Genomic DNA, 13,461 nt, shown 5'->3' with positions numbered 1-13,461 from the left:
CTATTTCCCATCCAGGTAGAGTAAAGAGCAGCTGCAATAGTAACCCTGCTTTGTGGATGGGAATTACTAGTGCCTGATGAATGGGAGATACCTGAGGAACGGTGTGAAGTTACAATTAAGAAGTGTCAAAAGCAATTTGCCTGGAAATTAACGAAGAGGAAGTGATGAGGAAATAGAGGGCAAGACCAAATTGACCACTGTACTTGCCACCAAGAAGATCACATACCCCTGCTGTCAGAAGCAATCCCATAGGCAGGGGGGGGTGGAGGTATCAGCCATATCGGACCTCTGTTATTCCTTTATCCGTCACTCCTTTTTTGTCTCTTCCCTCTGGGGATACCAACAAAGCCATGCCATAGGTGTTACCAAAAGCTGTATATGGAAAAACACCGAGGTTCCTTTTTCATTGCGCATACCCATGTCAACAGTCACTGTTACAACCCATCCAAAGTAGAAAAAACTGTATGCAAAATGGGAAAAAGTACTGGATTGTAGAAAACCTAGGAACAAGTGGTAGCAAATTGGGAAGTAAATGTCCAAAAGGGGGAAGATGGATTTGTTTCACATATATTGTTAGGAGTAAAGTCTCAGGCTTAGTAAAAGAACAACTGGTGAATAAGAAGGCAAAGCCAGCACAACAGTCTAACTCTATATCGACCCCAATTCAAGACATGCATGTGAAACTCAAACAACAATTAGAAAATGAAACCTCAAAATTTGGAAAAAAACCTGTTTGTGGAATTAGGGGAAAGGATAGGTAAAGAGCTTAATGTAACCAACTGCTGGGTCTGTGGAGGGCTTCTGATGACAAAGGAATGGCCATGGAAAGGCAGTAGCTTGAGCCCAATAGAACTCCTTAAGTGGAATCGGACAAGGATAAGGGGAGAAAACAGACCAGAAGGGTGGGTACTGAGTTCAACAGTGATAGGAGTGTCTTTGGCGTACCAGGAACAATTTCCTCAACAAAGTAGGAAATACTCCCCGTAAGAGATATAAAGTCAGTAATGGAACTTTTACATGGTGCGTCCCCAAGAAACCAGCTCTGTATTGGACTCAGGAGAAAACAAAGGAAAAGAATTTTAAGTACAATAATCAGGTCAAACTCTTTCAATGCAATGATACAAACAAAAATCCTTATTTTGGGATCCCAGATATTTCAGAATTTTGGGAAATTATAAATCAACCAAAAGTTGACTACTGGAGGGCACCAGATGGCCTATTTTGGATATGTGGAAAAAGGGCATATGCAAAGCTCCTCTCTCGGTGGAAAGGGAGTTGTACCCTGGGAATCATACACCCAGGATTCTTTCTTTTACCAGAGCCAGACAGAGATCAACTAGGAATACCAGTGTATGAGGATCTGAAAAGGAATAAAAGAGAATTGATTGGAGGATCTCAAAAATGGAGAGACAAGGAATGGCATGCTGAGCGCATAATTGAAATGTATGGGCCAGCCACCTGGGCACAAGATGGGAGTTGGGGGTATCGAATCCCAATTTATATGCTGAATCGCATTATAAGACTCCAAGCAGTTGTAGAAATAATAACGAACCAAACCGGTCAGGCATTGGAATTACTAGCTAGCCAACAGAGCCAAACAAGAGCTGTGGTGTATCAGAATAGGTTGGCTTTAGACTATCTATCGGCTGAAGAAGGAGGAGTTTGTGGAAAATTTAATACATCAGACTGTTATTTGAAGATAGATGACCATGGGGATGCCATCCTAGATATAGCCAAAAATATCAGAAAAATAGCCCATGTACCGGTCCAAAAGTGGGAATCCGCACTAAAACTTAGCTGGTGGGATAATGTATTGGGAATAGAATGGTGGAAGAAGCTAGGTTTCTTCCTTTTATGTGCCACCGCAGGCTTGATATTTCTCCCTTGCCTGATCCCCTGTTGTATTCGATTAATATCTACTGTGGTCCAAGGCATGCAAATAGTACCAATGCCTGTGGAACCAAAATTGGCTGCATCAGGAACGGCACAAAAGATCATGGTGTTAAAGAAGCAAAATGATACCAAAGACCCCTTTGAAGAAGCAAGGTTGATTTGTGAAAAAAATGAGCAAATAATAAAGGCTAGAAAACAAGGGATACTGCTCAAGCCAAATGATCTGTAAAAAAAGAAAAAGTGAGGTAGTGTTATGAATGTATTGTGATGTTGGCTTTTTTCATGTTCCTTAATGTTAGAAAAGCTTTACCTAGGTTCTGTAATGTAATACATGATATAGAATGTCTATTGTTTATATAGTCAATTTAGAAAAGATAGGCAGAGAAAGTCTTCACATTCCTGGAGTATCTTATCAGAGAAGATGAAGAGCCAAAACCAGAGAGAATTTATGGAGGGAGCAGAGACGGAATGGAGCCAAGGAGGAAGATAAGGCTGATGGGATGAAACACAGAAACTCCAAAGAATTTATGAATCATGCATGATTGTGATGAATGTGCAATAACAGGTGTACTTTTAAAGATGATCTTTTGGATGTAGAGGTGTGCCTTTGGATCTCTGCCAAAGCACCCGGCCATAATACCCTTTTTGCTATTGTCTCCTAACTGTCCCTTTTATTAAACTTTTTTAAAAATTTTACTAGGAGTGAACCTTGTTTTTCACATCTACCACACTGAGATGTTGCTCGTCCCTGCCAACCCAGCTTTCTGCTTCCTGCTGCAGTCCATTTCACCATCCAGAGGGGAACCAGGACCGGCTGCCCCTGGGGGTTTGTACAGGAAGCCTCTTCTCCATCTCTCCTGCCGGCTCTCCCGCCATCACCGCGTGAGGGAGAGAGGCGGCCGAGCTGGCGCCACAGCGCCCCCTGCAGGCGCGGGGAATCCCCGCAGCCGCCCTGCCCGGCCGGGAGCCACCAGCGCCCCTGCCGGCCGCGAGCGGAGCTGCACCGAGGGCAAAGGGCCCGCGGCCGGGAGAGGCCGGCCCTGGGCTCTGCTGCTGCTCGTTGGTGCTGCCGGTGTTGGTGTTTGTTTGTCTTGTTACCCACACACATACCAGTAAAGAACTGCTATTCCTTTTCCCATAGCTTTGCCTAAAAGCCCCTTAATTTCAAAGTTATAATAATTCAGAGGGAAGGGGGTCATACTCTCCATTCCAAGGGAGGTTCCTGCCTTCTTTGGCAGACATCTGTCTTTCAGACCAAGACAGCTGAGCAGAAGAGTCCACTCAGAAGAAAAAGAGAAGTAGATTTTCTGTTCAGTTCCTTTCATAGAATCCTTTCATAGAAGAGTTTGGGTTTGAAGGGACCTTTAAACTCATCCCGTTCCACCCTCTGCCATGGGCAGGGACACATTCCACTAAACAGCTTCTCTGGGCAACCTGTACGAGGCCCTCACCACCCTCACAGGGAAGGATTTCTTCCTGTTCTCTAGCCCTAACTCTGCTCTCTGTCAATGTGAAGTCATTCCCCCTTCTCCTGTGTCCAAAGTCCCTCTCCAGCTGTCTTGGAGCCCCTTTAGGCACTGGAAGGGGCTCTAGGGTCTCCCTGGATCCTGCTCTTCTGCACAATCTGAAAAACCCCAGTGCCGTCAGTTTTCAGATCCCGTGACTTGGGCAGTGCAGTTGGAATACTTGCTGGTGAAGATCAAGGCAAACAAGTCATGTAATCTCTCAGCCTTCTCCAAGTCCTGGGTAACCAGATCTCCTGTTTCTTTCCAGAAAGAAGGGCCCAGAGCCGGCCCACATTTTCCTTTCTTTTATCACCAATACCTATCAAAGCTTTTCTCATTGCCTTTGGAGTCCCTAGACAGGTTTAATTTAATCAGGGCTTTAGCTCGCCTACTTGATCCCTGTTTGCTCATACAGTTTGTCTGTATTCCTCTTGTTGTTATGACCCAGCCCACTGCTGGGCTGGGGCAGCGAGATGCCGATCAACCCTGGGCCCTCCCGTGGATCAAATTTCCCCAGGACACAGACTCGGAGGGCGGGCTGAGGGGCGGCTCCAAAGCTTAAGCCACATCCCCCCGGGGCTATGCCCAGGTCCAAACTGCCTTTCCCTGTTTGGGAAAATTCTCTCTTACTTGGTTGTTCACTGGTTCTTTGTTGTATCTCCCGCCTCTCAGTTTCCCCCATTGGTTCTTGCTGAGTTGTGTCCTCCCCCTTGCTTGTAACTCATTGGTTGTTTTCACCTTTCCCCGCGGTTTTCAAACCCCCTATGAAACTGAGGGAAAAGCCTCCGGGTGCGATTAAGATCATTGCCATGTTCTGGTTGCTAAGCTTCTGAAAATAAACTTGTTGGAAGCCAGACCAGAACCCCCTCTCTCTTCCTTTATCTCCAAACTAACGTGAGCTTAGATCATCGGCTCCTGCGGTGTCTCCTCTGCAAAGAAGCCAGCAAGCGCGCCCAGCCTGCGCCTTTCCTGATGCCAAGGTCACTTCTGCGATGCAGAGAAGTAACATAGCTGGACTCTCTCTGATCAAGGGCACGCCGTAGCTCGTGCAGTGAGACCAGAACTGTGTTAGGTTGGCGTCCAAGCATGGGGCTCACACAAGTGGCTCCCTGTGATGTCGCAGCTCTCGGTGGACAGTGAAAAAAGCGACTTTGGAGCTGCCAACGCCTCTCAGTGAAGCCCGCTCTTTTTTAGGAGTGGTGGCCTGAGAGAAGGCTGCTAACTCTGACTGATTTTGCACTGAACTGACGTTAGAGAGCAGCCGATATTTGGAGGACTCCACCTGTGTTTTTAGTTTTGGGACCGGACTCCTGTAACTGGGAATTTGTACTGATTTGTGCTGAACTGAAACTTGTGTGAGGTCCCTGAGAATTTTTTGTTTCTTTTTCCCTTTTGCGGGTGGCGGGGGAAAAAGTGTTGAGAAAGCCATGGGTTCAAAACTTTCTCAACACCAAAGAGAGGTTTTTCTCCAAGTTGCAAAATCCCTTGAAGCTAGTGGGTTTAAATTTCCAAAGGGTCTGTTAAAACAGTTTGTTCACTGTCTCTTCTTTTACTTTCCTCAGACCTCTCCTGTAAATTTAAAATCCCCTGCTTTCTGGCAGGCTGTAGGAAAAAATATCGCTGATTTAAAGCAAAGAGGAGATACCTCTGGAGAAAAATTCTTTCCTCTAGTTCTAGTCCTTTGGGACTTGCACAAAATGAACCAGAAAGTAAAAGAAAAGCCCAAATTTCTCCCCAGTTCTCCCCATATCCCTCCTTCCTCTCCTCGTATCCCTCATCCCACTTCCCCTTCGTTGGAAAAACCGAATGGGGTAATATGCCCAAAGGCACAGGGTTGCTACCTTCTCCCTGACCCCTCTCAGTCTTCTCAGCCACCCTGTCAAGATAGCCCTGGCCAGGCTGCCTCGACCCCTTCCCCAACCCAGTATCCTTGGCCTGTTCCCCAGTTGAAAGCCCAGAAAACTGTTCTAAATGCTGTTTGCATTATCCCCCCCCCCCCCACACTCTACATGTCTACATAATGGCGGCGACCGCATGGCACAGTCCACCCCTCCCCCCTTTTGTTCCCGCAACCCCTTTCGCCCTCCCCCCCAACCCTTGCCTATCCCTGCCCCCACACATGACTGCTTTGGGTTCCTCCCACACGTCAGGTACCGCCCCCTGTGTTGGGAATCGCCGCCCATCCTGTGACTGCTCCTCCTGGTCCTCAACTCTCGCCCACTGTGGAGGACTTCCTGGTTCCCACGCCCCCCCTTCTGGTTCCCACGGGGTAGAAACCGGAACCAATGCGATCTTGAAATCGGGTCTGGGCGCTCCCTCAGCCCCCTGCTATCCCTTCGCTGCTTCTGTTACCTATGACAGAGCAGGCAATAATCCCACATGGAAACCTTTTGATCCTGGAAGGCTGAAAGAGCTTTGCAAAGCCCAGAAAGATTTAGGGAGGGAGACTATTTGAAGAACCTCCTGCAGATAACCCTCACCACTACAGTGATGGTACCACATGACCTCAAAAGCATTTTTTCCTGCTTGCCTTCCCCATCTGAATTTCAAACATGGGATGATAGTTGGAGAGAGCAACTAAGAGAGCTCCTTCCAATCCTACTGCAGGATCCAAACAATGCAGGGATTTCTACAGATCACCTTACCAGTGAAGGGTTATTGTCCAAGCCATGAGACCAGGCTCGAGACACACCAGAGCCTGTCCTGAATGCTGCGAGGCAAGCGACAGAGCAAGCATTTTTAATGATGCCCCCCAAATTAACACGTCAATTGAATTATACAGAGATTTGGCAACTGCAAAATGAGCCATTTATTGATTTTGTCGATAAACTGAGGCTCCTGGTAGAAAAACAGGTAGAAGATCTAAACACAAAAGAGCATATTATAACTCAAATTGCAAAAGCTAACGCGAATGAAGTGTGCAAAAGAGTGATTTTAAATCTCCCATTTAATCTTCTGCCAACTCTAAATCAGATAATTTGTGCCTGTACCACATTAGTGCCAATTAACCAGCCAAATTTAAAAACATGGGGGAATGTAGTAGGGACTGCAAATGCCGCTGAATCAACAGCATCTCAGGACAAAAGCAATACTAATCGGGTCTATCAAAGGTGTGGCAAACCAGGGCATCTAGCCCAAAATTGCCGAGCCCCAGCTCCAATTAATCAGGGTAAATGACATCACCTGCCTACATTGGGATGCAGCCAAAAAACTGACAAATCAGTGCGGATTGGCAGGGCTGCACAGAGATAGAAATCAAAAAGCTCGGACCAGAAGAACTGTCACCACGACCATGGCAACTCAAATGGACTCGGTAACACCCCAGAGAATCGTCATGAGTTGCGAGAACTTGAGAGACTCTATATTGTTTGTGTTAAAAGATGCAGTACCCACACCTGCTGACCTTTGTGTAACACCAGAAATTGTTCAAGTGGGGCCACAAGGGTTGTTTACTGTCAACATCCAGTGTGTTAACCCTCCTTTTTTTCTTGCTGCTAACCAGGTTGTGGCCCAAGCTATTCTCATGCCCAGTAGTCTGCCACAGGACTACAACCCCTCTGTCTTCTGGGCTGAGGTAGCTGGGAACAACAAACCCATGCTTAATTGCAAACTGTCTTGCCAAGGCTCGGACATCAGCCTGGCAGGAATGATGGACATGGGAGCAGACGTGACAGTTATTTCTTCCCACAATTGGCCGTCACACTGGGAGCTGCAGCTGGCAGAAGGTATCGTGACGGGTGTGGGGGGATCTATATCTGCCCGGAGAAGCAAGGCAGTTGTCCAAATCGAGGGTCCAGAGGGACAGATAGCATCAGTCCGTCCTTTTGTAACTGACTCTGGGTTTACATTGTGGGGCAGGGATCTCATGTCCCAGTGGGGGGGTCAAGTTGAAATTTCATCTCAACCCCAGAATTTTTAATAAAGGCCACTGCAGAGCGTCCCTTCCAGAAATTAAATTGGATCTCTGACGAACATGTCTGGATGGATCAGTGGCCTTTGGAAAAACACAAATTAAAGGTGCTCACTGCACTCTTGGAGGAGCAATTGAAAAAGGGCAACATCGAACCCTCAAATAGCCCTTGGAACGCCCCAGTATTTGTAATCAAAAACCCGGGGAAAGACAAGTGGCGCCTCCTCCACGATTTGTGGAAAATAAATGCAGTCATTGAGGACATGGGACCCCTGCAGCCTGGAATGCCTTCCTCCTCCATGGTCCTTAGGCAGTGGAAGGTAGCAGTCATTAAGGACTGCTTCTTCCAGTTCTCACTACACCCAGACAATGCACCCCAGTTTGCCTTCTCGGTACCTTCCATCAACCGAAAGGCTCCCATGCAGCACTACCAGTGACGAGTTTTGCCACAAGGCATGAAAATCTCACCCACACCATTTGCCAGCGGTATGTTGCCCGCATTCTGTCCCCCATCAGAAAGTTAGCAGCAAAGGCAATAGGGCTCCACTATATGGACGATGTTTTGCTGCGCTCCTAACCAATCTTATTTAGACTGGACATTAGGGAAGGTAATCGAGGCCTTAGAGGCAAATGGATTTGAAATCCAGGCTGAAAAGGTCCAGAAAATCTCTCCATTTAAATACCTTGGACTAAAAAAACATGACCAGACTGTGGTTCCCCAACAAGTCAAAATTAATGATCACCCTAAGACCTCACAGGAACTCCACCAGCTCTGCGGGTCCTTAAATTGGGTGAGGCCGCTCCTAGGGCTGACAACAGAAGATCTCACTCCTCTGTTCAACCTCCTGTGAGGGAAAGATGACATCACATCACCCAGGAGTCTAACAGAGGAGGCGAGATAGTCCATCTGTGAGGAACAGGAAGCACTGTTGTCCCAGCAGGCACACCGCTGCACCCCAGGTCTGCCTTTTCAATTTATTGTATTAGGGGAAATGCCATACCTTCCCGGGCTGATATTTCAATGGGACGAGGTGCAGAGTGATCCCCTGTTAATCATCGAGTGGGTTTTCCTCTCGCACCACCCGTCCAAAAGTATCACAACGCCACAGGAGCTCATGGCTCAGTTGGTGATGAAAGCTAGATCCCACCTCCGCACCCTTGCAGGGTGTGATTTCACATGCATCTACTTACCATTGACAACCGATTATCACTTGATAACCTCCTTCAAAACAACGTGCGCCTCCAATTCGCCCTAGACAGCTACACAGGACAAATTTCTATACACCATCCAAAACCACAGAATGTTTACTTCGGTCTTCAAACTGATTCCAAAAGAAATTCAAAGCAGAAAACCATTAAATGCCCTGACAATCTTTTCAGATGGTTCTGGAGCTTCCTGCAAATCTGTAATCACTTGGAAGGATCCTCACACTCAGAAGTGGGAGTCTGATGTGCATGTAGTTGAAGGATCCCCACAAGTTGCAGAACTTGCAGCCGTGGCCAGGGCATTTGAGCGGTTCAGTGAACCATTCAATTTGATAACTGATTTGGCCTATGCTGCAGGTGTAGTTTCCAGGGCAGAGAGAGCCTTACTAAAGGAGGTTGCAAACCCAAAAATTCATAATTTGCTTTCAAAATTGATTCAACTGATCTCCCACCAAAAGCAACCATTCTATGTCATGCATGTGAGACCACACACTGACCTGCCAGGATTTATTGCCAAAGGGAACAGGAGAGCAGATGCCATAGCTATGCCCATCAAGTTAGCGAATCTGCCTAATAGATTCCAGCAAGCCCAGCTGATCCATGCAATGTTCCATCAAAATGCTCCAGCTCTCATTCGAATGTTTCACCTCACTTGAGACCAAGCAAAAACTATTGTGGCAACATGCCCCAGCTGCCAAAAATATCAGCTTCCATCATTAGGTCAGGGGGTTAACCCCCGAGGCTTAGGCAGTTGTGAGGTATGGCAAACAGATGTCACCCACTTCCTCCAATTTGGCCGCCAAAAATATATTCATGTTTCTGAGGATACCTTTTCTGGCGCGACCTTCGCCTCAGCCCACCGTGGGGAGAGGGCCAAAGATGTCATCAAGCACCTAGTCCAGGCCTTTGCTGTGTTGGGAACACCAAATAAAATAAAAACTGACAATGGCCCAGCATACACCTCTGCAGAGTTAAAAAGATTCATGAGTGAGTGGGGTGTGGATCACATCACTGGCATCCCTCACTCACCCACAGGCCAAGCCATTGTGGAAAGGAAACATCAAACACTAAGAAGACTTCTAGAACAACAAAAAGGTGGCAATGACATCACTGCCCCCATCATAAGACCTTCCAAAGCACTGTTCACTTTGAACTTTTTAAACTGTTCCTATGAGGAACCTGACCCTCCCATCATGAGACTCTTCACAAACTGCCAAACATAAACTCACTGAGAGACCTGAAGTCCTAATAAAAGACCCTGATACTTTACAAATACGTGGCCCATACCCCCTAGTCACCTGGGGTAGAGAGGCTACAGGTGTGTTTCCACCCCAGAGGGTCCAAATGGATCCCTGGGAAGTGGATCAAACCCTTTTTGAGACCACCTACAGATGCCAAACAGAGGAAAAAAGCTGCCATAGCCTGGAAAAGAAGAAAAACCAAGCCACTTGAGAAAAAGACTCCTCCTTCAGGCCTGAAAAACAAACCCTCCCCTTCCCAGTCTCCTTAAATGTGTTTCCCTTCACAAAAATGACCCCTCATTTTATTTTGAAAGAGGGGAGTCCACGGGAGCCATCATTATTTAAGTTAATCATATTTGTGTTATACTTTTCCTAAAGCTACCACCCTTGACTGTGTGATGACCTCCTACCTGCTGCTGTTCCACCTGCTGCTGCAGCTCCTCCTGTGCACCGGGAGCTCCAGTAGCTGATTCCTTCCATTATCAAGGACATTGTACGGGGTTTTTTTAAAATAATGTTGTTAATTTTACTAGCCCTTCCCATTTTTAAGTTCTTGGTTTTAAAATCCCTTAAGTCCTCTCCCTCATTTTAATATAATGAAAAAGGAAGGAGATGTTGTTATGACCCAGCCCACTGCTGGGCTGGGGCAGCGAGATGCCGATCAACCCTGGGCCCTCCCGTGGATCGAATTTCCCCAGGACACAGACTCGGAGGGTGGGTTGAGGGGCGGCTCCAAAGCTTAAGCCACATCCCCCCGGGGCTATGCCCAGGTCCAAACTGCCTTTCCCTGCTTGGGAAAATTCTCTCTTACTTGGTTGTTCACTGGTTCTTTGTTGTATCTCCCGCCTCTCAGTTTCCCCCATTGGTTCTTGTTGAATTGTGTCCTCCCCCTTGCTTGTAACTCATTGGTTGTTTTCACCTTTCCCCGTGGTTTTCAAACCCCCTATGAAACTGAGGGAAAAGCCTCCGGGTGCGATTAAGATCATTGCCATGTTCTGGTTGCTAAGCTTCTGAAAATAAACTTGTTGGAAGCCAGACCAGAATCCCCTCTCTCTTCCTTTATCTCCGAACTAATGTGAGCTTAGATCATCGGCTCCTGCGGTGTCTCCTCTGCAAAGAAGCCAGCAAGCACGCCCAGCCTGCGCCTTTCCTGATGCCGAGGTCGCTTCTGCGACGCACAGAAGTAACGCAGTTGGACACTCTCTGATTGAGGGCACGCCAGAGCTCGTGCAACAAGCCCAGAACTGCGTTATCCTCTCAGGTTACTTGTCCTTGCATGCACTCTCTTGTCTTCCTGTGCCAGCACACCCTTAACCACCATATTGGGACTAGCTTTGACCACTGAATTTTTTTTTAAACAAATCCAGAACAAGTAAATTGAAGCTTCAGGATTTTTGGAAAATCAGACTTGCGAGGGAATCTAGAGAAAGGTATTATTCAATACACATGAGGAAAAAACAAAAGAGAGCACTACGACAAGAAGTAGGATTTTTCTGAACTGTATTTTTCTTTTTAAGTATCTGGCTACTTAAGTCTGAGTTCTTGGTACAGGAAATAGGTACTTTTGGAAGATGACTTACTCTGTCCGTTTTAGGTGAATTAAACTCCATAAATTTGGAGTCATTTGTTCTGCACATTAACAAGACTGAAGACTGAGGTAACTGTGAAGCGCTTTTGTTTGTGAGTGTTTCAGCACTTTATTGGCAGGGTGGATATATGCTGAGGATAGTATAGATGACGTTCACACCTGTTTTCATGGATGGAAGTTGGATTGTTTTTCAACTTTCTTCAAATAATAAAAATATCTGCATTAAAGGTCATGCTACATACCTATAAATAGTGAATATATATATACATCAATGCATCAATATTTATTAGCAATGGAAATATGGCTATGTCACTGCTGGAGCAATTTAACCTTTTTTTTTCACAACAGAAAAAAAGATGGCAAAACTCGTGATGGCATCTATTGCTTTTTAATTTGGATGCACAGACTGGAGACATGTTAGAAACTACCCTTGTGCCAGAGAAGAAATGTGGACATCACTTCAGTTGTATGTTCTCCTCTTAGTATGTGGAGTAATAATCAATGTGACTCTTAGTATGTGGGAAGTCTTTATAGAAATTACATTACAGGTCTAGTGATGCAGGATATTTTTACTCTTTGCTTCTCTATTCTGTGAGGAAATTTTTCTTATTGGAAGCTTAACTCTTGAGGCCTTCATTGCTGCTAACACTTCCTGGTTTAACACTAGAAAAAAAGTTAAGGCAAACCAAGAGTGGAAAAATGAAACAGATGTTACAAAGTTCATCCTCCTGGATTTTAGGAATGGTCCTGAATTGGATTCTCTTCTCTTCCTGATGTTTCTGTCAATCTACCTTGTGAGCATAACTGGAAACACTTTCATTGTTGTGCTGATGGTGGCTTCTTCACATCCCAGTGTACAACTGGCACCTTCACATCCCAATGTACTTCTTCCCGGGCTGTTTGGCCTGCTTGGAAATCTGCTACAGCTCAAATATCTAGCCAAGGATATTGCTCAGCTACCTGGGTGGAGACGGAAGCATTTCAATGCAGGGGTGTTTTACCCAATACTATTTCTTCAGCTGCCTGGTAGCTGCAGAGTGTTACCTCCTGGCAGCAATGTCCTATGACTGGTACCTGGCAGTGTGCAAGCCCCTGCACTACCCAGCCCTCACGGGCACCAGGCTCTGCCTCCAGCTGGGCACTGCATCTTGGATCAGTGGCTTTCTCTCTAACTCCATACTGACCTTCCTGATCTCAAATTTAGATTTCTATGGGCCTAATGAAAGAGACCATTTTTTCTGTGACTCATTCCCAATGATAAAACTCTCCTGCTGTGACATTTGTGTGGTGGGACTTGTGACTTCTGTCATGGCAGGGGTGTGCTCACTGCCTCCGTTCCTGTTGACCTTCTCATCCTATCTCTACATCATTGTCACAGTCATGAGAATTCCTTCTGCCACTGGAAGGAGAAAGGCCTTTTCCACTTGCTGCTTACATCTTCTTGTAGAAGTTCTTTTTTACTGGTCAATATTTAACGCAGTTCTTGTGCTCAAGGCATGAGCTCTGGTGAGCCCCCAGTCAGAGAGAGTCCAGCTGCGTTCTTCTGTGCGTCGCTGAAGCGACTTCGGCATCAGGAAAAGAGCTGCTTGCTGAGCTGGCTAGCTGGCTTCTTTGCAGAGGAAACACGGCAGGAGCCGATGGTATCGGCTCACATTAGCTCGGAGACAAAGGAAGAGAGAGGCTGTTCGGGTCTGACTCCTAACAGGTTTATTGTTAGAAGTTTCACAACCCGAACAAGCGCGGAAGGGATGGAATGTGATGGGATCCTCCCCTGAGGCTCGTCCTCAGTTTTATAGGGAATTTGAAAACCGTGGCAAAAGGGGAAAACAACCAATGAGTTACAAGCCAGGGGGAGGATACAATTTAACAAGAGCCACTGGGGTAAACCGAGAGGCGGGAGTTATAACGGAGAACCAGTGAACAACCGAGTAACCGAGAACTTTCCCGAAGCGGGGGAGGCGGCTTGTACCCGGGCACCGCCCAGGGGGTGCGGCTTAGGCTTCTGAGCCGCCCATCGACCCACCCTCTGAGTCTGCCTCTTCGGGGAACTCGATCCAGGGGATGGGCTGGGATTGGTTGGCATTATGCAGCCCCAGCCCCTCAGTGGGCTGGGTCGCA

At 46.7% G+C, this 13,461-nt stretch overlaps 1 protein-coding gene across 1 annotated transcript; it reads left to right on the top strand.

The window, feature by feature from the left end:
* The first annotated feature begins 4,512 nt into the window (after positions 1-4,512).
* LOC125332762 (olfactory receptor 10A4-like) lies at positions 4,513-12,843 on the top strand. The gene is given in 3 exon segments (XM_048318012.1): positions 4,513-4,571; positions 12,011-12,206; positions 12,208-12,843. Coding segments are annotated over 3 exon segments (891 nt in total).
* Positions 12,844-13,461: the final 618 nt, after the last annotated feature.

The sequence above is a fragment of the Corvus hawaiiensis genome, chromosome 13 (genome assembly GCF_020740725.1).
Source record: "Corvus hawaiiensis isolate bCorHaw1 chromosome 13, bCorHaw1.pri.cur, whole genome shotgun sequence".
NCBI lineage: Eukaryota > Metazoa > Chordata > Aves > Passeriformes > Corvidae > Corvus > Corvus hawaiiensis.
The sequence above is the reverse complement of the archived record's forward strand: the minus strand, read 5'-3'. Positions and strand labels throughout refer to the sequence as shown.